The sequence below is a fragment of the Mya arenaria genome, chromosome 13 (genome assembly GCF_026914265.1).
Source record: "Mya arenaria isolate MELC-2E11 chromosome 13, ASM2691426v1".
Classification (NCBI taxonomy): domain Eukaryota; kingdom Metazoa; phylum Mollusca; class Bivalvia; order Myida; family Myidae; genus Mya; species Mya arenaria.
The window spans coordinates 28341893-28363859 of record NC_069134.1 but is presented as its reverse complement, the minus strand read 5'-3'; the positions used below and the strand labels follow the sequence as shown (position 1 = coordinate 28363859).

The 21967-nt window shown below is 32.8% G+C and overlaps 1 protein-coding gene across 2 annotated transcripts in view; it reads left to right on the top strand.

Moving 5' to 3' along the window:
- LOC128215553 (uncharacterized) overlaps window positions 1–21967 on the top strand; it is an 84872-nt gene that overhangs the window by 14958 nt on the left and 47947 nt on the right. For both annotated transcript variants that reach the window (XM_052922238.1, XM_052922239.1), the window contains exons 4-10: window positions 9336–9559; window positions 10146–10295; window positions 13772–13856; window positions 16078–16123; window positions 19284–19364; window positions 20007–20116; window positions 20768–20958. In XM_052922238.1, coding sequence (XP_052778198.1) covers window positions 9336–9559; window positions 10146–10295; window positions 13772–13856; window positions 16078–16123; window positions 19284–19364; window positions 20007–20116; window positions 20768–20958 — 887 coding nt within the window. The remainder of the gene's footprint in view (window positions 1–9335; window positions 9560–10145; window positions 10296–13771; window positions 13857–16077; window positions 16124–19283; window positions 19365–20006; window positions 20117–20767; window positions 20959–21967) is intronic.

Genomic DNA, 21967 nt, shown 5'->3' with positions numbered 1-21967 from the left:
TGGACGACAATGGGAGAAATTCCCAAATGGGAGTCATTGGTGTTTGATAATCTGGCAAATTTCATGATTGTTAATCAAATCGAAAAGGACAAAAAAAAACGATCATTGATTTGAAAATAATCGAAAGTGTATTCTGCACTCCATATTGGTTTATATAATTTATGATGTTTATTTCAACAACTTCATTGCTATTTAATTGTCCCAATTATGTAATAAATTAAATTAGTTTTTTGTAAATTCATAAAAAACGCTTTAGATATATGTTATCTTTCAACAACTGATATTACATGCATGAAGTTTATGGTTTTGAGTTAAAATACCATTTGATGAAAATTGCTAAACGGTGAACATAATTGATTGTTCCTTATGTTGGGTGTCCACTAACGACTATTTAATTGTATTTGATCATCTTTCCAGATAGAAGTGACAGGATTCTGTAATCACTTCTAGTATGTTCAGCAGTGAGAAGGAAACCCATGACAATCTTAGAAATTCAGAATTTAAAGTGCTTGACCCAAATTTCTATGTTCTTATGAAAAGTACCAAAACTATACAAACACAACTCTATATAAATCGCAGGAACAATGCGACTAGCGCAAAAATGATATTTGTTACTATCACTAGTTTTTTACCGTGTGCATGTGCGAAATTTGATCACTGCATGCTATGTACATTCACTGTCTGTTTACAATTTAAATACTATCAAATTCTCATGGAACTATAGGGGCCAGTCTGGTAGCTAAATACTAACATAGACAAGATAAATTTGCACAAACTCCATAAATAATGGCCATCAGACCAATCACTTAATAAACCTGCAGACAAAGACTATATAAATCAAGACAGCGATCAATCACAGTGATTCAATTTGAAATCTGCTGGAATGCGTTCCTTGGACTTGCATATTTTAGAACCATGGGTCAGTAGCAAAAGTCTGAGAGTTCCAAGCATAGTTGCATGCACATATTACTTTAATAAACCAATGCATCCTGCTGATGTACTGGCACTTATGACTCCATACATTTAAGTCCCTTATAACAGGATTAAGTTAAGCTCATTTTTTGTATTTTGAATATTTTTTTTTCATTCTTAAGAGTTTTTGGTCTTTAAAAGAAAATGATCTTTTAAGATAATCACAATAAATTTATTTTTCATAAAAATTAGGAGGAAGGAACATGTTTTGGCCTTAGGGATAAGCTACTTAATCTTGTTACGTTTAACTTGTTTATGTTACATCTGTCAGGCTCTCGTTCCCAATATTGTAGGACTATGGAGGGTCATTTGCTACATCTGAAGTTTCTGGGAGGGAATGGATGGTCGAAACTTGTCTATATTTTCTCTTTATTTTTCACTGAAATGTCCTTTAAATACCTATAATTTTGCTTAACTGGAACCTTTATGAAAACCTTGATTTTCGCCGAGGCCTCATGAGCTAAGGAAACTTGTAATTTTACTCAGCAGCGAACCTTTATTTTTCAATGCCCTAATTTTGCCTTGAGAGTAAAAACTTATAAAAGTCTTATTAATTAAACTGAACTTTATTATAATTTTATCACTGTATTGTTGGTAATTGCACACCTCATATTCCATTTTTCTTTCAACTTTTGACAGAGGACACTTAAAAATATCATAGCCTTTGTCCTACATATGATTTAACATTTTATGATAGTGTTAATTAAATATTCTATAACCGAACACATACGGTCATTAAAGTTAATCGGGCAAATAAGAATGTCTTTGATTATTGGTCGGTGAACTACTTTATTGTGTGAACGATATTATTGCGAGTAGTGGCCATTTCAGTTTGCTATAATAATAGGGTCTGAATCATTTAATTATTGAACAGTAATAGACTTGGAAAATTTTGCCTTGTAATGGGTAAATATTGATTTAAAACAAGTTTGTGAGAAAAACGGCCAGTAAAATGGGTAACAGCTTTTGTGCAGTGTCACGGGTAGAAAAATGACAATCGATAGAACGTTTTTATAAGAAAGGAAGTTGAAGTGATAACTGATGCCAGCAAAGAAAGGATAACAAAAACACCTTATTGAACTTCCTATTCCCTGAGGTTTACTTTGGTTTATATGAAACTATCCTGCCCTTATTTGTGGGTAAATTAGACATTTCTGGTATTATTATACTGCTATCTGTTAAAAGTATTCAATCAAACAACATCAAACCAGCATTTGAAAACAAAATGTTAATAAAATGAGAATATAAGAATAACAAATGTTTCTGACCCAAATTTCTTGACAGTTCTTAAGTAACTTAATTCATTAAGCTAAATTTCTTACTTATTTATTCTAATTAAAAATTAATTTATCATCTTTATTAACATACAGATAATTTCCTTTTCAAGTCCCAAAACACCTCAAGAATGTAAATATTACAATACACTAATTATACAAAAACCAAAAATATTGAGCTTAGCTTGATCTTGTAATAAGAGATTAATATGTTTCGAGAATTTTGGCCTGATGTTTTTTGCTTGGGTATGATAAATTCTGTTAATGTCTTGTAGCATGTTCAAAACATACATAATACATTTGAAAATCGCAATGTGACAACTATTTGTTGTCAACAGACTTACTCAGCCATAAGAAGCTTTCAAATTTAATGTAAATAATTGCGTATAAGTTTATGCCTTGGTTATGCTTTCGTTCTAGTTTGAATACGCCACTCCTTTAAATTTCTTGTCATGTTTAATTCACCAGAAAATTTGTTCTTAGTCAGATTTTATACAATACAAATATATTTCTTTAAGACAAGGTCAGCTTATACACGATATTTGTTCATAGTTTAACTTGAGAGTGATCTGGTTTTAACAATCGTCACCTATGTAGAATAAAAGAAAAATAATTTAATATATTCATAAAGTAGTATAGTTTGTGTTTATTTTTGGTCTTCAAAACGAGAAAGTCAGGTTGAAAGCAGCTAGCCAGCGTGCATGCTCAAGATTCTATTAATAACCCACTTAGTAAAACCAATTAACGACTAAATAGAAATTTGGCATCTGTTATTATGCTTAATGGATTTTTGGTTGTCAGAGCTCTTCTAACCAGTTAAATGTGAATATGTCCAGCATTTCAATTGATGGAGGCATGTCAGCCTGAACACTAAATTATTTTTTATGTTTGTGCTTATGTCTCGGCCAATGCCTGGATCAAGGGGTGAGAGTGGTCTAGTGGTATACTTTGGTATCTGCCTCTCACTCAAGAGGTTGTGGGTTTGATCTCCGCCAGGGGTACTTTCTCACGCCCTCTCAAAATAGTCACCAGTACTGGTTTCTACCCAGGAAACAGACTCGAGAAAGATTCTATAAGCTATCAGCTTTCGCCACAATCGAGCTCAAATTATAGTATAAACTAATGCCTGGATAGCCAGATTATTTCAGGTTTCATTTAGAAGGATTCTGTCAAACTTATGTTTTGTCATAAACTGATTATATTCAGTGGGTTATTACACAGTTTGTGCATTTACGGCTAAAATAGAGACATTTGGAGGGAGGCAAATGATTTGAGCCCCAACTCTGAAAAAAATGCCTACCTCTACAGCTAGACTGAATAAATTTCTACTTTATCAGATGCATAAAAATAATGTAATGATGTGGAGGAAAAAAAACACAACAACAAACAATACAGGCTTCATAAATTATGTCAAAATAATGAAAAAAGGGGTACCATTACCGTCTTAGAAGGATCTTTTGAATAAAAAATCTAGGACATGATTTAAAGGACAACTAATGTTCTGTCATGAAAGAGACATTGTAAACTTTTAATATTCTGCCGAACACTGTCAATAAAGTGATTTAGACCACCTGTAGAACGTTAATATTTAAAAATTATGCAAAGAGACTTTTATGATAAAGAGACTGTAAATGACACTTAAAGTCATCTTTTAATCAAAGCAGACATTAAAAGTTATATTTCTGACCATATGTAACAGTTAATGTGTTGTCAGCATTTTGTAAGTGCCAAAACTAGACTTGGTGTGGAGTACAATGTTTGTAAGAATCTTAAAAGAAGTTCAAGTAGTTGTAGCTTTAAACTTTTGTTTAATTGGAAAAACGTATTTCTTTGTTCGTTTTGGTTTGGTGCTACTTAAAAAAAGCTAATGAAAATGCCTTTAACAATAGAAAAAGACAGTATTAGCAACATGAACAATATTGCGACATAGAATATCTACTGAGCAGACACATATAATTATACCACTGAATACTACACTCCAAAGTGAAATGCTCTGGCAAGGGAGCTACTGGCACAACTTTTTTGTCTGTCTTTGCAAGTGCGACACACACAAGGATTGAACCCACAATCTCGTGTTCCATAAGGGAATGCTCTACCACTAACAAGGCTATTGAAAATGGGGTGGTTGTAACTTCAGTTAAAAAGTGTTTCTTTACCATTGAAGTATTTTACTTATATAAGGAACAGTCAATACAACAATGATATATATAGTGTTAAAATTATCAAAGGGATTGTTTGCTTGCCCCTTTTTCATCTTTGAAGTCGCTTGTGAAGTGCGTAACAGAATTTATCACAGTATGTTGAAATCAACCTCATGTAAATATTTGAACATGAATATAATGATATTTCTGATGTGGTTTGAAAGCCAAGTTCAAGACTATTACTTGCATGTTTGCCTTATAAGTTATCATTGAATGCTACCTCTCCTCTGATGCTGAAGAAATACAATGGAACCGTTATTATAATGGACATTGATTTCAGTCTTCAATAAATGTTTAGTTTAAAAAATCAAATAATGATATCAATATTTTTACTGCAAATTATACCTTTATGAAACAAATTGTTTACCAATATAAATATGTTCATTTAAGTATAGGCTTTCATGACTCCAAATGGCAATTATAATGGTTTTGAAAATATTTGAACCATACATTAATATCTACATTGCAATCAGAAAAGTTATGCACATGATAGGCTGATATCAGCAGTCTCGGTGACCATTTAAAGCTTAAAGCTCTCAATAACTTTGTCACTTATCCTCTTGTAGATAAGACCCCTCTTAAAATTGATTTTGTTCACAAATCAACTACTGTTTCAAGTAGTGTTACCCATGAATTTGTAACACAATGCATGTTAAAGGTCCTAGGATTATCCCTATTGTTGTCTATAATATGAAATAAAATGTTTTGAAATATTGATTATTAATGTAAACAAAAAATAAGTCCTTTTCTTGTGCATATGTTGACAACACAAAGGCTTTTTACCTAATTGTTGTTGAATATGTTTTGACTTTGCAAGAACTTATATTCCTGAAAATATGTAATGGTGTGAGAGCTTTTTATTACAAAATGTATGCTTTGTTCTTTCCTTTATAATCTGTGACATTGTTCCACATTTGTAATGTTCAGAGGTGTTAAGCAGGGGGGCATCACTCCCCACTCTCTATTTGGGAACTTCTTTCTTGTGTTTTATCACCATCAATTTTGACTTATCATCTATTCAGTGAATGGTGGGGGGGGGGTATTTTGTTTTCAAAACCTATATTGTTGAATGCAAACTTCATATTCAAATATATAACAGTAACTCCAAGCTAATGTCCGGTATTGCAAGGATTCATTGACGTCAGTTTTTTCAAAATGTTCATTCGCAATCCATGTTTGTGGAGGTGCAATTCTTACAAATGAGACAATGTCAACAGTAGCCTGCCACTTGCATGTTTTTGTGACATGGCAGCGCTACTCATGTGAAATATATGACCATAATGACAACTTAAACATCCTCAATCTTGGCTACAAAACAAATAAAGGCTCTAGATATACAAACATGCAAATTTTAGCTGTTGACAGCGAAGACATCTGCGATTAAAAAGGAAAATAAATTGTAACAACACGTTGAAAATTAAACATTTGTCCACTATTTTGCAATTTTTTCACTTAATGTACCTGGCAATTTGAGGTTTGATTAGTCAAATTCTTTACTTATATTGTTTTCAAGAAAGATGAAAAAAAAAAAAAAGGAAGTGGTTTCATGCAAAAAACGTTATTTATATACTTAAATTAAGGAAATCTCATTATTTACTACCAAAAACATAGAACACCTGTTGTGTGGACATTTTGTCACAAATGTCACAGTCAGGGTGTTGTATCATCATCTGTTTTATGTATCTTCTGGCAGAGGGCAATTCGTTTGTCAACAAAGGAACTTGTTCATCATCTTTTGTTTTGGCGGAATGAAGCATTTAAATGAACCATCCTTCTCATTTAGGCCAAATAATTGTCATTTTTCTAGATTTTGTTAAAAACACGCTGACAAGGCTAAGTCTGTGTATCTGCGCTAATTTGCATGTGTTGTCCATGAGTGTACAGCACTAGGCTTAAAGTTTAAAATTAATTGGTACGCTTATTTTGATTTGACAGATTTTTTGGTTGACAAATTAATTCATAGTTGTGGTTATGTTTTATCACAAAAAAAAATATGCTGTAGCAGTGACAGATGACTTGTACATGCATATGTTGAAATAATCACAAGCCTGCAAGCCCTGCACATAATAGCTTTGTTTTAACCTTTTATTGTGTTTTGCTCTAATAGAAATGCAGAGCCCCATTTCAATATGGATCGTAAGGCCTAAGATTGTAACTTTTTAGGTGTAACTCCGTTTTTTACATAAGCTGCGTTTCAATACATTTATCGCATAGATTCTGCCCATATTAACTTCACGGTTGAACCCGAGGACTCTTAGCGCAGACCCAGGTGGTTTTGTTTGTGGGTATTTTTATACTAGTACCTTCCCACAAAGCTTTATAGTAATCCTGGCTCTTTCTAGGGGAGGTATGTTTTTTTAAAAATGCCACTGGTCTATCCATGGGCGTCAGTTCCAGTAAGAGTATCAGTCTTTTTTAAGGCTGTGAGGCATAGTGCACAGACATAGTGCATTATGTAACCATGGGAAGACCTATCCTCGTTCTTCATGATGTGCTCATGAACAGCACTTGTTATAAGGATCCCTGTTTAACGTCCCTCCTGGAAGACTATTAGTATTTTTAATAATGAAGCAGGTTTAATATTGAGATGCCAACAACTGTAACATTGCTCCTGGAAGACTATTAGTATATTGAATAATGAGGAAGGTTTTTGGGCTGGCAACCGGTGGATGGATGGTCAAGTGTGTACTACTTGAACACGGATGCGTCCCTTAATACCAACATAGCCCGCATTTGGTGTGAGTGCTAGTGCGTTCAAACCCTTCAGGAAGCACGTAGCTCTTTGTTCTGACTATCAGACGTTGTTCAACCAGTACCTCTTTGTATTATTTTTCATGATATTGTTTACTTTTTGCTCTATTGAATCATGGACATTCGGTGTCATTCACATTTTAAGTACTAGCCCAATTTATCATCTGAGCGGGTGATATAAGGTGTGTCAGAGATTTTCTTCCGTACAAGTGTTTGATTTCTATCAGTGTTCACAAACTTGTACGAATCATTGTATGAATACCTTCCATCTGTCGCACCCAGTATTGACAGAACACAGATCTAATACAATGATTATTTTTGAACAAGTAAATATTCATATCAAACTTCATTCATACGATAATAGAAGCGAATTAAAGAAATTAATTATTTATTACATTGCACTGTAAATAATATTGAACTCTAATCGTACAATTAAATATGATTGATAGATTTTGGAGTGATTTCCCATGTAATGTTTGTAAGGCAGTGGTAGTTTCATTCATTCATAAGAAATTTATCGTCTTCATCTAATGGTTCAATTATTGCATCGAAGGTTATTTTATTACAAACTTGAATAGTAAAAAATATTTTTTCATGGAAAGAAATACAACTTTTTTCAAATTGTAAGACCAGATTTATGTGATAAATTTTGACAAACATGTTTGTTATTCTTAATTTTAGTTAAATTTTTATTATGAATAACTAGTTATCGTAAATGTCCTATTAAAAGTGTGGGGCCCACAAAAAGACATGCCTGTTTATAGAACATTTGTGCTGTATGTTTTTTTCCAAGATAATACAAAAAAAGAGCAGCCATAATATGGTGACTTAATTTTGCATCAATTGTAAGATTAATATATACTTCATCAGCTATCTTAAAAGCATAATAAGAATGTCAAATGATATGTTTCTATTTTAGTATTATTTAGTACAAAGTTCATTTTCCTTGTTGAAATATGTTAAGTTTGAATTTACAGTCATAACTGGTGCGTGACTGAATGTCCCTCTCAGTCTAGTAGGCTAAGTGTGGGGGCTTCTTTAAACTAATTTATCATTAAAATGCTTGATCAAGTGCCAGTTAATAATTTAACAACTTTCGGCCTGATTTGTCACAATAAAACAAAATTAAAGCCGGGTATTTCAACCACTCCTTGTGAACTGGATTATGGGAGATAAGTCAACCAGTCCTCATGAACTATGATTAACTTCAAGTCATTTGTATGTAAAATGCATGAAAAAGTGTGTGTGTTTTCCTGTCGCAGTAGTGACTTCTGTAAGAGTAGCGTGGAACCTGCCAGTATATTAGATGTGAGCCTTTTGCTTGTCTAGCACCTGACCTAAGTCGAATCCCAAGCCAGTACTGGTATCAATTTGGCGAGTGCATAATGAAGTACCTCTGGAGAGACTGAACTCACAACTTCTTGGCTGACAGGCTGACATCTATAAAAAAAATAGCATGAGACCATTCACCTTCACCGTCTCAATCTTAAGTGACTTGCGAGCAAGACGTTCTTGTTTTGATCCCAGAATTGCCCACATACATTTTTAAGCTTTTTTGAAATTTTGCCCATCGATATGGGGCGGTGATATCAGACAGCCTTGCAGTATTACTCCAACTTCCTTATTGAAAGTTATTTGATCCAGTGAATATCTGTGACAAACACAATGATGTGTAGGTACAAAAGACATTCATATTCAAGTGATGATAATTGAATGCAAAACAGTCAGATGCGCCGATTAACATATGTTTTCCATGAACCTAGCTATCATGATGTTAAATCAGTTTTGCATTACACATTTCAGAATTCGTATGAAAAATCAAGGATAACACTGTGCTGAAAAATATTGCATTTAAGACTAAATTAGTCTTTTAAGTCAGGCCAAATTTAATAATTAATTTGTTTGACATGTGTCAATTATTTAGCAAAATACATTTTTTTTTGTTTATAGAGTGGTCAAATTTTTGTTTTCCTTTTTCACTACGTTTAATTTACCTTGTAAGAAGTAAAAAAAACTACCAACCCACCAAGTCTGAATAAGTTGGTAGGGAAATGATGAAAAACATTTTTTTTTATTTAAAGTGGCATTGTGCATTTTTTGTTTTATTTAAGTTTTTTTTTATATATATATATTGCAGGAACCTAGCCGATGTCAGCCACGACAATGTGCTGAGTGTGGAAGAGTTTGTAGTGGCCATGCATCTGACCCAGGGGGTGTTATCGGGGCATGCCATACCCCCAACCCTGCCCCGGGCACTTGCCCCTACCCCTTCCCCTCTGGCCACCCTCCCCGATATCTCCATGACAGAGAAAGAGGCTTACCGGAATGTGTTCAACAAAATTTCACAGGATCAAATCAATGGTAACGGAGTGTGTTTAGTTTTTATTTTATCATATCCCGAAAAAAATATAGTCTTCATTTTGTCATAAATTACTGTGATTGCCTATAACTATGTTTTTTTATTACACAATAGGCTATTGTATTATTAGTGATCAGAAGTACTTTTAGTAGTGATTACTAGTAATAACTAGTGAACTGTACTACTTTTATGTTCATTTATATGTGTTTATACATAACCATATTTTTTTATAACCATTTTCATTTGTTTCGCCGTTACACAACTTGCAGACATTAAAAAACGGTTTGATGTATATCATTGGTTTTTTTTTTATCCGCTGATGAAGACGAAATGCTAAATCATTTAGGGATAAAAGTTTTAAAAAACAACTTCTTTGTGTGGTTTATATATTATTTATATTTCATATTCATCAGACATTTATGATTTTGAATTTATAAATTGCTATGTAAAATGCAATGAACCAGTAGACTTTTTATCATTGAATGTAATTGTCTAATACATGTATTATTCTCAGAAAAATTGACATTATAGCTGTTTTTTGGTATGATTAAAAAACCTATTTATATTGAAATGTTTTTACTTATTTAGCAATGCAAGGGAGACAACTACTGCAGGAGTCTCAGTTGTCACCAGAGGAGTTATCCCTGGTGTGGGACCTGGCTGATGTGAACAGGGATGGATGCCTGGATGGGGAGGAGTGGGGTATTGCCTGCCACCTTGTTCGACACTTGAAACATGGTATGGAGTGTTGGGATAAAGGTTTTCAGATCATTTGATATGAAGGAATAGAGATTTCATAATCTTGATTGTCTGTTCATGTCCATGTTAAGACTGAAATGTATAACTAATTTATTATCACTCTAAATACAGTAAATACAGTAAATATTGCCACTATTCACTGCTTCAAAAGCTTGAAATGCTAATTGCATTTGCAAATAGTAGTTATGTCATAACCTTAACATTGTTGTTGGCATAGGCGTTGTAGTCATGCAAGGCATTGGCGTTGTAGTCATGCAAGGCATTGGCATTGTAGTTATGCAAACACTTTAACCTGGTCCATAACTGAAAAAGTTCATGATATTTAAATGAGATTGGTACACATGTTGCCAGAGAAAGTATGCACATGTACAGTAAGGCAGGTATCCGTAGGTTTAATAATAGACAAGTTAAGCACCTTCTTGAAATGAAAACAACAACAACAGGCAAGCATTGGTGTTTGAATCTTGTTTCTGAATACTTTGAGTTTAGGATACATATCGTAATAATATTTCTAATCTAGTTTGCCTACAGGGGTACCATGACATATCATAGACATCACAATGAGATCAAACATTTAAAGGACTTTAAATATTTGTTTTCCGATTGTGACATAATTACTTTCTTTTTGGGAAAAGCTATACTGTAATTACGTTCATTCAAAGTGTCAAAGAAATTGAAAGGCTGTGGGTTTTCTAGTTTTTGTGTGAAAAGTATGAATGATTTAATTTACCACAACCATGAATTTTCTTTTTAAATATTTAACGATGTTTGTGTTCCAACAATTTACTGGAATATCAATGTTCTTTTCTATTCCATTAAAAATTAATTCATGGCCATCATAAAAAAAATCATACTATGGATGAACAGGCTGTGAGTTTCATAGTTTTTGTGCAAAAAGAGTTATTTAAACAAACCTCAATCTTAAATTTTGAGAACTCTTTTTGAAAACGATTGTGTGATTTTATGAATCACTGGAATGTTAATTTCCTTTCATGTTTGATTAAAAATTAATTTCATTGACACCATAAAAAAAATAATCAAACCGTTAATTAATGATTTGGATGAATTTATTTGTAATTTAGGTTGAAAACATTTGTTAATTGTAGATAAAAAGGAGATAAATTTATCAATTATATAAAAGCTTAAGATTAAAAATTGATTCAATTTCTTAGCAGCCATGGAAATCTTAAGTCATTTATTCAGTGACTTTGTGTATGCAAATCTTGTAAAGGCACCAAATTGTTGGGATAAATCAGGCATTTGAGCTTTCGGTGATAACAATAGAATTTCATCAAAATTTGGTGGCATCGTTTGTTGAGAGTTATTGATATTGAAAATGGTTCTGCTCTATTCTGCAAATACTGATGTGTGATAATGAAAATATTAGCTGATAATATTGGTGTATTATTGGTAAGTGGTTTCAGTTCTTGTTACTTTATTGCAAGTTGAAATGCCAACACCTCAAATAAAAAATTGGAAGGATATTTAACATGATAGTTTTGTCTTTTTTCTGTGGAAAGTATTTAATATATAACAGGTAGTATACAATAAGTTTAAACTTTTTTGTGTGCAAATATTCCATTATAAAACATGCAGTATATGATATAATTTCAGAATGTTAAATAAGCTGCAAATAGTTATGATTAAAGAAAGCTTTTTTTATGTCTGTTGAAAAATACTTATTTTGTATTTAGTTATTGAAAACATTAAAAAAAAATAAAAGGGGCTTGCTAACAGATTTTATGTTTGCAATGATATTTCTTTTATTTTTGTTGAAATTGAGTTATCTTACTCATTTTTCTGAACATAACATACATAACATAACATAATGTTTATTGTACTTAAAGGCCACCATCCCAGAATACATACAAAAATATTATATTTGATAGTACATTAAAATATACATCAACTATAATTATAGTCGTGAATGATTTCATCAATATTAAGACATAATACACAAGTAACACAATGGAAATGAAATGTAATGATATATAAATCGATAGTGCAGACTAATTGTTTCAAAGTATAAGACAATAATATTATATTTATCAGATCATCGTTCAATAATTATGAAAAATAGACTAATCAATAATGCACAATTATATCAATGATTAATTAAAGTACTATTAATATTATGATAATATTATGTGAGTCTGAAATTAAGCATATAATATCCTTATACAATACATAGATAAAAAACAAACAAAAAGAAACTATGATGCGTAGCTTAAAGAAATATTCTTAGTTATTAACAAAGTGTTAACACAAAATTTGAACATTCTTAAAAACGGCATACAAATATTTAAATGTAATTACTCGATTAAATATAGTATATATAATATAATATTGAACAATTTGAAAATTGTCGCTATACATGCAATTTACTTTAAACAGGTAATACAATTCTTTGTTTCCTCACTTCAAACGCGCAATATATGTATTTGGCAAGTGAAAATATGTCATTTGTAACATTTAAACACATAATATTATAGAATAATAGTAGGCTAGCATGTGAGCACCAATCTACACGGAAATGCTCTCGCCTCAGTTCATTATAAGCTGGACAAACGAGGAGAAAGTGATATTCGTCTTCAACAACAGTGGCCCCCGATCTTAGACACAGCGGACAGAAACGCACAATGTTCATGTGGCGTCCTTTCTCAATCATTAGGTCATGTCCAGAACATCTAAAATTCGCAAAACACCTCCTTAATGCGTATGATATATTTATAGACAGATAACGTTCTGGATTTAGAAGCGTTTTATAGTGTTTGTAGTGCTCCGATTTAGGTGACGTCTAAATGTCTCCATTTAACTTTTGGAGTGCACAGTCTTTCAATCTAGTGGTGAATGTTTTTATAAACACACAGATTTGTCCAACGTCTTGAGCCAGCCACACATAGCCGAATCCATGTTCAAACAGCACGTTCTTGATGTTAGTTACCCAACAAGTCCGACCAGCAGTGTCTAGGTTATAAAGCATATTATAGCATTGCCTTGGATATCTACTATTTTGCATTTGTAGAATTTTAGCCCAGTATGTCACACAACGCGGAGTATATATTGTCGACATTGGAAGTCTCCCACATTCACTTAGGGCGAAGAAGTTCGAAACCCTTCTGTTTAATCCACACATTCGCTTACAAAAGTCAATATGAGCGAACACAAACAACAACTGGCAACTCATTTGAACTCAAAATAGTAAATTGGAATGTAAAATAATTCAATTTTCAATATCGTTTCTTCAGCTTCCACAAAAGACAGCATTTTCTGTTACATTTTTAAGTAATTATGAACTGAAGAGAATACATTTCAGAGGAAATTATATTTTGTCGATGTCTGACCCTCGAAAACTTGAAACAGTCTGTTTAAATAGGAGGAATAATGTATTTTGATGAGAAAATTTAATTAAAAAAAAAATTATTATTAGTTTTTATTTAACTTTATATTTTCAGGTGGTAAATTGGAGGGTCCGGTGAATGTGTTCCAGTGGCTTCCAGAACGGATTTCTCCAATCTCCTACCAGGCCAAGAAACACAGGTGAGAACTGAACAGCGCTGCGGGGCTTATCAGCTGACTGCACTGATGTTGCCGGCAGTGTCTTGCAAGAAATAAGTTTAACTTAAATTGGCTAAAAAATATTTTTTTCATCAAACTAATAAACATGTTAACTGCAGTGACAATGCACTTTTGTTCAGTAAGTTGCATTACACTGGCATGAATATTTGTTGAGATACGCCAATTTACCAATTTGACCTTCAGGTTTTAGCTAATTTCTTCGGTTTGGTGCTTGTTGATAGATTTTGATGGCAAGAACAAATGTAAGAAGTCTGCTTGTTCAACCAAAAGTTTAATTTAGATGACTGTAATTTGCAAGCTTATATGGAGCTTTTCAAAATGCTTTCAACATTATAATGACTTTTGGTATTTGACTTTGAGCGTAAGCATGAGGATTTAAGCTGACAACTGTCTCTTCTGATCAAGTTGTTAAACATGTCAACTTGTTTTTTGGCAGTATTTCACTGATAATGCACAATGGGTCTGTGTGCATATATGATCACCTTAATCATCAGTGAAGAATAATTCAACAGAATGTCAGTTTTGTTTGATATCATTTTAATGCGAGCTTATTGTATGATAAAATAAGTGACCTACATATTAGTACCAAAAAGTTTTGTCAAGATCTCCAGGGGTGGAACTAGGATTTGGTGTAAGAGGGGGAGAAACTTAGGAGCACAACTTTTGACATGTCTTTCCTCTCTCAGAACCAAAATATATATTGTGAAAATATTTAAGGGTCCTTCCCCAAAAAATGCTTTGCTATCTTTAGTCTGAAATGTTGTATAGTTCTGCATCAGTAAATTTGGACAATTAAAGGGGGGGGGGGGGCACACGTGGCAGGGGCATCAGTCTTAACCTCTATTTCCCCAAATCTGCTGGTGGTATCACAAAAGAGTATTTCAAAAAATAATTAAAAAGTTCTATATATTTTGTTGAAACGAGATGAAACTTTGGTCTCTATATAATTGTATTTGATTATAGGGAGAAAAAATAATTTCTCATTTTTTTTCTCTCACAACAATCAATAAAAATTGATATTACAATGTTTGAGCCTGTTTAAATATTCCTGCTTAATTTAATTAAATGTCAAATGCATGTACAAATTTTTCCTGATTTCATTATTGTTTGATTTCATATTCTCTCTATTTATCAGTGATTAATGAGTAGGCTTCAACTTCTGGCTGCTTTTAAGTTTCTAGGATCTGTGCGAAAAATATAACGTGACTATGAATGAATTGCTAGATATTCATCCTCGTCCGTCCCCTCTTTTTTCCGCGGCCCCTTAAATATTATTGACTCATCAAAAATGTTGAACTAGGGTCTGTGTTTGCACATCAGTCAGGTACTGTCTGGGAACAGCGTTTATTCATACCTATGGTGTCGATAGTAGAATTCACATGTAAGATAGACAAATTGTTACGATCATGTTCGTTGTTCGTCTAGAAACACATTTAATGATCCCTTATGCAATAAGAAAGAGCATGAACACATATTCAATCAACAATGGTAAAGCTGTCAAATAATAAAATGCATACTTAAAATGTCACCCTGTCCACATTTAAAAAAAAAATCTAGCAATTGATTTATACTGGCCTTAAATGTCCAATTTTGTGTCTAACTAGCATTGTTAAGATTTGTCTAAATTGCCATTGTCAATTTGTGTGAATTTATGATTGCCTTTCAATAGCTGATTGTCCTAAAAATAACATTTTCATTTCCTTTCAAAAGATGTAATCATGTTTAAAGACCTTAAGAATGACTGATAAATAAGTTTGAGTTACAGCGATATGTTGCTGAGAGACCATGCAGGTTGTCTGTTGGGTGTCAATCTTTTGGAGCCATTTTGACAGACTTCTGAGGGGTCAAATCACATAGCTTCTATGGTCAAGATAATTTTATCAAAATATTATCTTCATCTATGAGTTATTTTGCATATTTGTCTAAATTATCTGAAGCCGGCTAATTTGACACTCCTAAAGATTTCATCGTCAGGGCCAGTATTAAAAAATCATTTTTAGTCAGTTCCCAATTGTAAGTCTTTTTCATAATTAAGGTATCTCACTGGTCTGTGATTTAAGTACAAATCAAGTAAAGTAAGTAAAATCAAATGAGTTAACATAATAATGCATTAAAACTAGTATGTTTCTTATGCGCATCAATCTATATTATCCGCCCTTGAATTGTGTTTGTTTTATTTCAGGGTTGAAGAATATAACACGAAGAAGCATGAGTTGATGACAGCAAAGGTATGGAAATATAACTCAAGTCATTCCTTGATGATCTTAGACTAAAGTCTATTCTGACATGCCAAAGGTTTAAATAGTCATAATTTTGTGAACAAAATCGAAATCTATGTGGTATAGTCTGTCCGACATAAATAAATCCCCTAATTCGTGAAACTGTTTATGATATTTAATGGAAGACATTTTGACTTATGGTGAGTTGGTATGATGGTCTAGTAGTTCAGGCCCCAATATAACAAAAATACTCGAGCAAATCTCAATCTCAATTTACGACCTTAAAGCATTTTAAATATTATTAAAAATCGTGCATGTTTTTTCACTTTCTGAAAACATATTTTCTCATAGAATGTGTTGGTAAAAAGGTTTTGTCAATATTTCAAAGAAAACTAATTAAAGAGGAAAAATTCCTGGAGTACTTGTTAAAAAACAATGACTTGTACTCAAATACATATTTGGCAATAGAATATGTTTCCTTTGGAATTTTGAACAAAGGCATTAATCAACGTATTCTATAATAAAATGCGTTTTTAAAAGGTGTAAAAACATATGTGATATTAATAAGTTTGATGCTATGTGATGAAATGAGTTAAGACTGAGATTGAGATTTGATTAAGTGTTTTTGTGATATTGGGGCGGGTGATTGCATCTTATCATGTGAGTCTTGGATTCAAGATCTTCCAGCGTTTTTTTCTCTTGGCCCCTGATTTTTCCACAGACCCACAGATGTAATGACTTCTTGGACATTTTTAAGCTCATTAACATATAGTAGCTGGCTGATTTTGGTTGTTGCTTTATTTGTTGTTCGTATTGACACTCAATACTTCAAATTTGGAGGCAGGAGGTTTCTTAGATGCCAGTTTTGCTTCTGCCGTATTGTACTTCACTCCCTTTTAACCCATTGGGGACCAAAAGTGCCCCTTCCCCAATCTCATCGCCAAAATGGTTATCTGTAACCCATCTCAGCTGATAGCTGTTGTCACAATTGAGCTAAAATGAAATTGGTGTAGATTTAAATGCCAGAGCCCTCACCTGACCATATTTGTTATGGCCTCACATGAAGTCTGTCCTCCATGGGGGTTACTCTCCATTATCATCAATGGCCTCTTGAAAAACCTGAATAAAGTAACTAAAAGCGGTAAATCACTGACAATCATATTCATTGAGACTTTATTTGATGTATTTAGCTGATTTCAAGTGCTTCTTAATGCCAAGTGGCACTTTCAGTATTGTCCCCATAAGTTTACTACATGTTGATGGATGGAAAATGGTTTAATGGCCTTGAGTTTGGCTGTACAGGTGAATGGAATATATGTGCCGGTAGATGGGGATTTTAAATATATGAGGTTTTCATCTGAAAGATTATAAGCGTGAGAATTTTACAATTTTGTATACATAATGTAAGTGATTTTGAGTTTGTATATTTGATGACAAAACAAGAGTCCAGTTATTGTCATATATGGTGTTAATGGTTATATATAGGTATATATGATGAAGAAACATTGGCAAGTTATTGTCATATCTGGTGCGTGCATGATTTATGTTGGTATATTTGATGACGAATCAGAGTCATATCTGGTGTGTGAATGATTCTGATTTTGTACATTGTTGAGCTCAAATTTATCCTCTAAAATATTGGCTTTTTAAAGATTTTATTTTGTTTTTAGTCTCCTGTTTTCTCTTCTGTATGCAAGAGTAGTGTTTGCATCTTCTAATGGTTCCCTATGGTTTTTATGTTGCGAAACTTACAAACTTTTTCATTTTTTATATTTCATGTATTATGTTGCATTTTCTTGAAGTAATTGTCATATCAGGCTGCAATATATAAAAGAATTGTTTGTCTTACCAAAACAACTCACATTAATACCCATAAACCCCAAAATATTTTTTAAGTGTCTCGGATGGTCATATCTTTTTCTCCATTTTTCTTTACGGAATTAAGAAACATTAAAAGAAAATCCAAAATACCTACCTCCCACCCCTCAAAATGTGGAATGGTTATGGCCAAACAAAAAAGTTGTGAATTGTGGCCTTTCAAGTCTGTTTCATGGACTTTAATGGAGAGGTTGGTGTTAGCATCATAAGCTTTTATTGACATTTTGTAATAAAATTGTAATCCCAACAAATCTGTTTAAGACTGGATGCCTTTTTTAGCATCTTGTACCGATAATCGCAGTCTCATGCTGTTTAATTTATCAGTGAATTGATGTTCGTCTTAAGGGAAAAGATTTCATGGATTAGCTTACCTATTGATTGTTAGATAGATCAATTAACCTTTTCCTTTTAATAATTCAAAAATTGTCTTTTTATCAAACATTTTATCCAACAACAAAGGCATTTAAAGAGAAATCTGAGGAACATTTTTTATACGATAAATCTGGACTACTATTCAAGTAAAAGGCATTTTTTTATTTTCAAAGAATTGGTCTAATGTATCACTTATGTAAGTATGCTTGATGCAAATGTGATTTTTTTCCAGTTTTGGTCATGAAAATGTGATTTAATTATTTTTTTGATAAAAGTGTGAAAATTACGTTGTTACATTTAATTTTGGAGTGAGTATAAATTTCAGGTGGAGAGTGGAAATGAATACAGCTTAAATATTTAGGTTGTGTGAAAATTCAGTTTTGATCTTTAGTTTAAGTGTGGAAATGCAGCTGTAATTTTTATAGTAAGTGTAAAAATGCAGCTGTAATGCGTAGGTCAAGTGTGAGAATACAGCTATAATTTGTAGATTAAGTGAGAAAATGCAACTGTAATTCTTAGGATAAGTGTTGAGAATGCAGCTATAATTTGTAGATTAAGTGAGAAAATGCAACTGTAATTCTTAGGATAAGTGTTGAGAATACAGCTATAATTTGTAGATTAAGTGAGAAAATGCAACTGTAATTCTTAGGATAAGTGTTGAGAATGCAGGTATAATTTGTAGAGTAAGTGAGAAAAGTCAGCTGTAATTCTTAGGATAAGTGTTGAGAATGCAGCTATAATTTGTAGATTAAGTGTGAAAATGCAACTGTTATTCTCAAGCTACGAGAATGGAAATTTTATTGTGATTTTCCAAGTAAGCTTGAATATGCTCTTCTATTTTTGAGGAAAGATAAGATGTTAATGCAATTGTAATTTTCATGATATCACAGTGATAGAGAGAACCTTTTTTATTTTTCAGGACAAGAGAAAGAAACAGATAGACAATGAGACACAACGGCTTGACCTACTGAAGAGAAGGTTCGCTCTACACAAGGAACTGGTGGGTCCGCTGGCTGGCTTGTTTAATTTATTATGTGTCTATTGTACATTACTATTAGTTTTAAATACCAAAAACTACTGTAAACAAACAAATTACCTAAAACATACTCGTGAATCAGTTGAACAAACTATGAGCGGGATGCCATTTTACACCGAAGATATGGTGAATTAGTATCACCTCAACAGGAATTCCTGCTTTCAGTTGCAACTTTTCAAAGAGTTTTGTGTGTCACTGCATGGTTCTTGCTTGCAGTAACTGAACGGTTAAGCTCCGCCTACTTGTCAAGGGCAATGTCCAATAATTACTGTATGGTATAATTAAGTGAAGAGGGTTGTAATTTATTCCCATGCCAGTTACTGAAGAGTAAAGCATGGCTTACTTTTTTTACGGAAGTTATAATATACAGCCATAAACAAAAGAAACACACCTAAACATGTGTAATTTACATTTCCATGACCAATGTTTATCTAATATACCGGTAAGCATTTCTAAAGTGAATGTTGAACAATTTTATCTGTCAACAATGAACATGTACACAACTATTATCTTTGGACATAATTAATACTACAGATTTTTTTTGCAGAATAACATGTGGCAATTCACAGCTAGGTTAGGAGATATATTTATCATTACATCTTTCAGTTTGAGTGCTTGAAGACAAGTGGTGGGGCGACTATCCCGGAGGAAGAGTTTATTCTTTACAAGGATAGGGAACAAAACAACATAGACAAAGTCGAGGCTATTATCTTCAGGTATGAAATCTGCAAATGCTGTATATTTAAAGGTGCACGATATAAGTTAACGCTTGATAATTGCAAAAGGAATGTATGTATTTTAATTCATCTATCAGGTGTAAACGAATATTGTGCCCCTTTATGTCTATATTTCATTTAAGAGTTATAAGACATTCAAGACCTGGCAATCATTTTGAGCAAAAGGATCCAGGCTCCAGATACAGAACTGATTTTGTTGTTAGAGGGGATGTAACAGGGGCATATTCATGTTTATTTTATATAGGTTTAAGGGATTGATGCGGGAAATGCAGTTTTGGGAATATTCAAGAAGCTCAGATTAAATATTTGAGTTACCTCCCTGGGATTGCAAGATTATAATATCACACATAGTATCATATTGTATGTAGTATAATTATGATCATGGAACTTCTGCATCTAACATCTGATGCACCATTCTCTTGACTTTTGAAAAACAATCTGTGACAGTGAGTATTGTTTTTAATATAAGTGAAGAGCTTTTTTAAATGTTAATTATTTCAGGTAAAAGAAAAGAAAATGAGGTAGCCCATAGGAAGGCCAAAACGCTACTGTTATAATCTTCAGGTTTAAATAGAATGTAGCTCTTAGACGATTCATGATAATAACCTGTGACACCTGCATTTACCACAGGTTAAAAAAGGAACATGAGGTAGCGCGTCAAGCGACAGTGAAGGCCATTCTTGGAGAGCAGGGCTCGCTTAAGGAGGACGCTCGGCTGTCCAAGTTGGAGCAGGACGAGGTACGACGGTGTCTTGCCATTCCGCACACACATGCTACCAAGGACCCTGACCCCTTCCATCAGCTGTATGAACTACGGAGAGGTACAGACTGGGTTGTTGTATTGTACTATGCTTTAGAAAGTTTCTTTTTAGTTTTCAAGATATGATTGAAAGATGATTTGATCAATGCTCTTGATTGAGAAAAAAAATGAAAAGAAAAAAAAATTGAAATAAAAAACACAGCAAGAAATCTAATAAAATAAATATATAAACTCGAAATTCAACATTTATTTTGTAAATGATTTACTTCATTAAGGTTTTTTTTAGCATTTATTAAATTTAGATCTTTTGCCAATGATTACCATGATTATGGGACCATGATTACAAACAGTCTCAAGACTTAGACTCAGAAAAGCATTGTTATGAAGGAACTAAAAATCATCTTTATTCCATTTCTTTTCCAAATATATTATAATGTTATTAATTAGGTGATTTCATATTGGCCTAGTTATTTGTCCCAGGTTAGCTGTATTTGCCTGGGCCAATATGAAATCACCTAATTAATAAGTATTTTATTAATTAACTATTACCAACTCGGTTAAAAACATTCTTATAACTTACCTTTAGTTCACATTGAAGCCGTATTCAGCCCTTATCCATTCATGGTGTCAGTCTGCTTTCTAGACTTGACTTTGCTGATTGTGACATGCATCCTTAAAGTGACATTGCCCATACTTGTGAATAAAGCACTGTACATTGTAAGGAAGCATGTCGTTTCGTCTTAATTTCGTAAATCGTTTGCTAAAACATCAAATGTTTTACCTTTGGCGTCCCTTTTGTTGGTGTACAAAATCATAATAGTCGTAAAATCCACCAACTGGTTAAATACAACTGTAATATCCAACCATACAACTTGGTTCAAGTATTTACTAGGTTCAAGTATACCAAATAGAGTTATACGAAGCACAAACTTTTCAAACAGTCGTAAAACGGAAAACAAAATGGCTACCTTTAAAAATAATTTCCAGCATATTTTTCAAATTAGTCGAGTTTCGACAGCCAATGAAAATGGCCCATTTCTTAAATCCTATATTAGGCGAGTTTTGTAGCC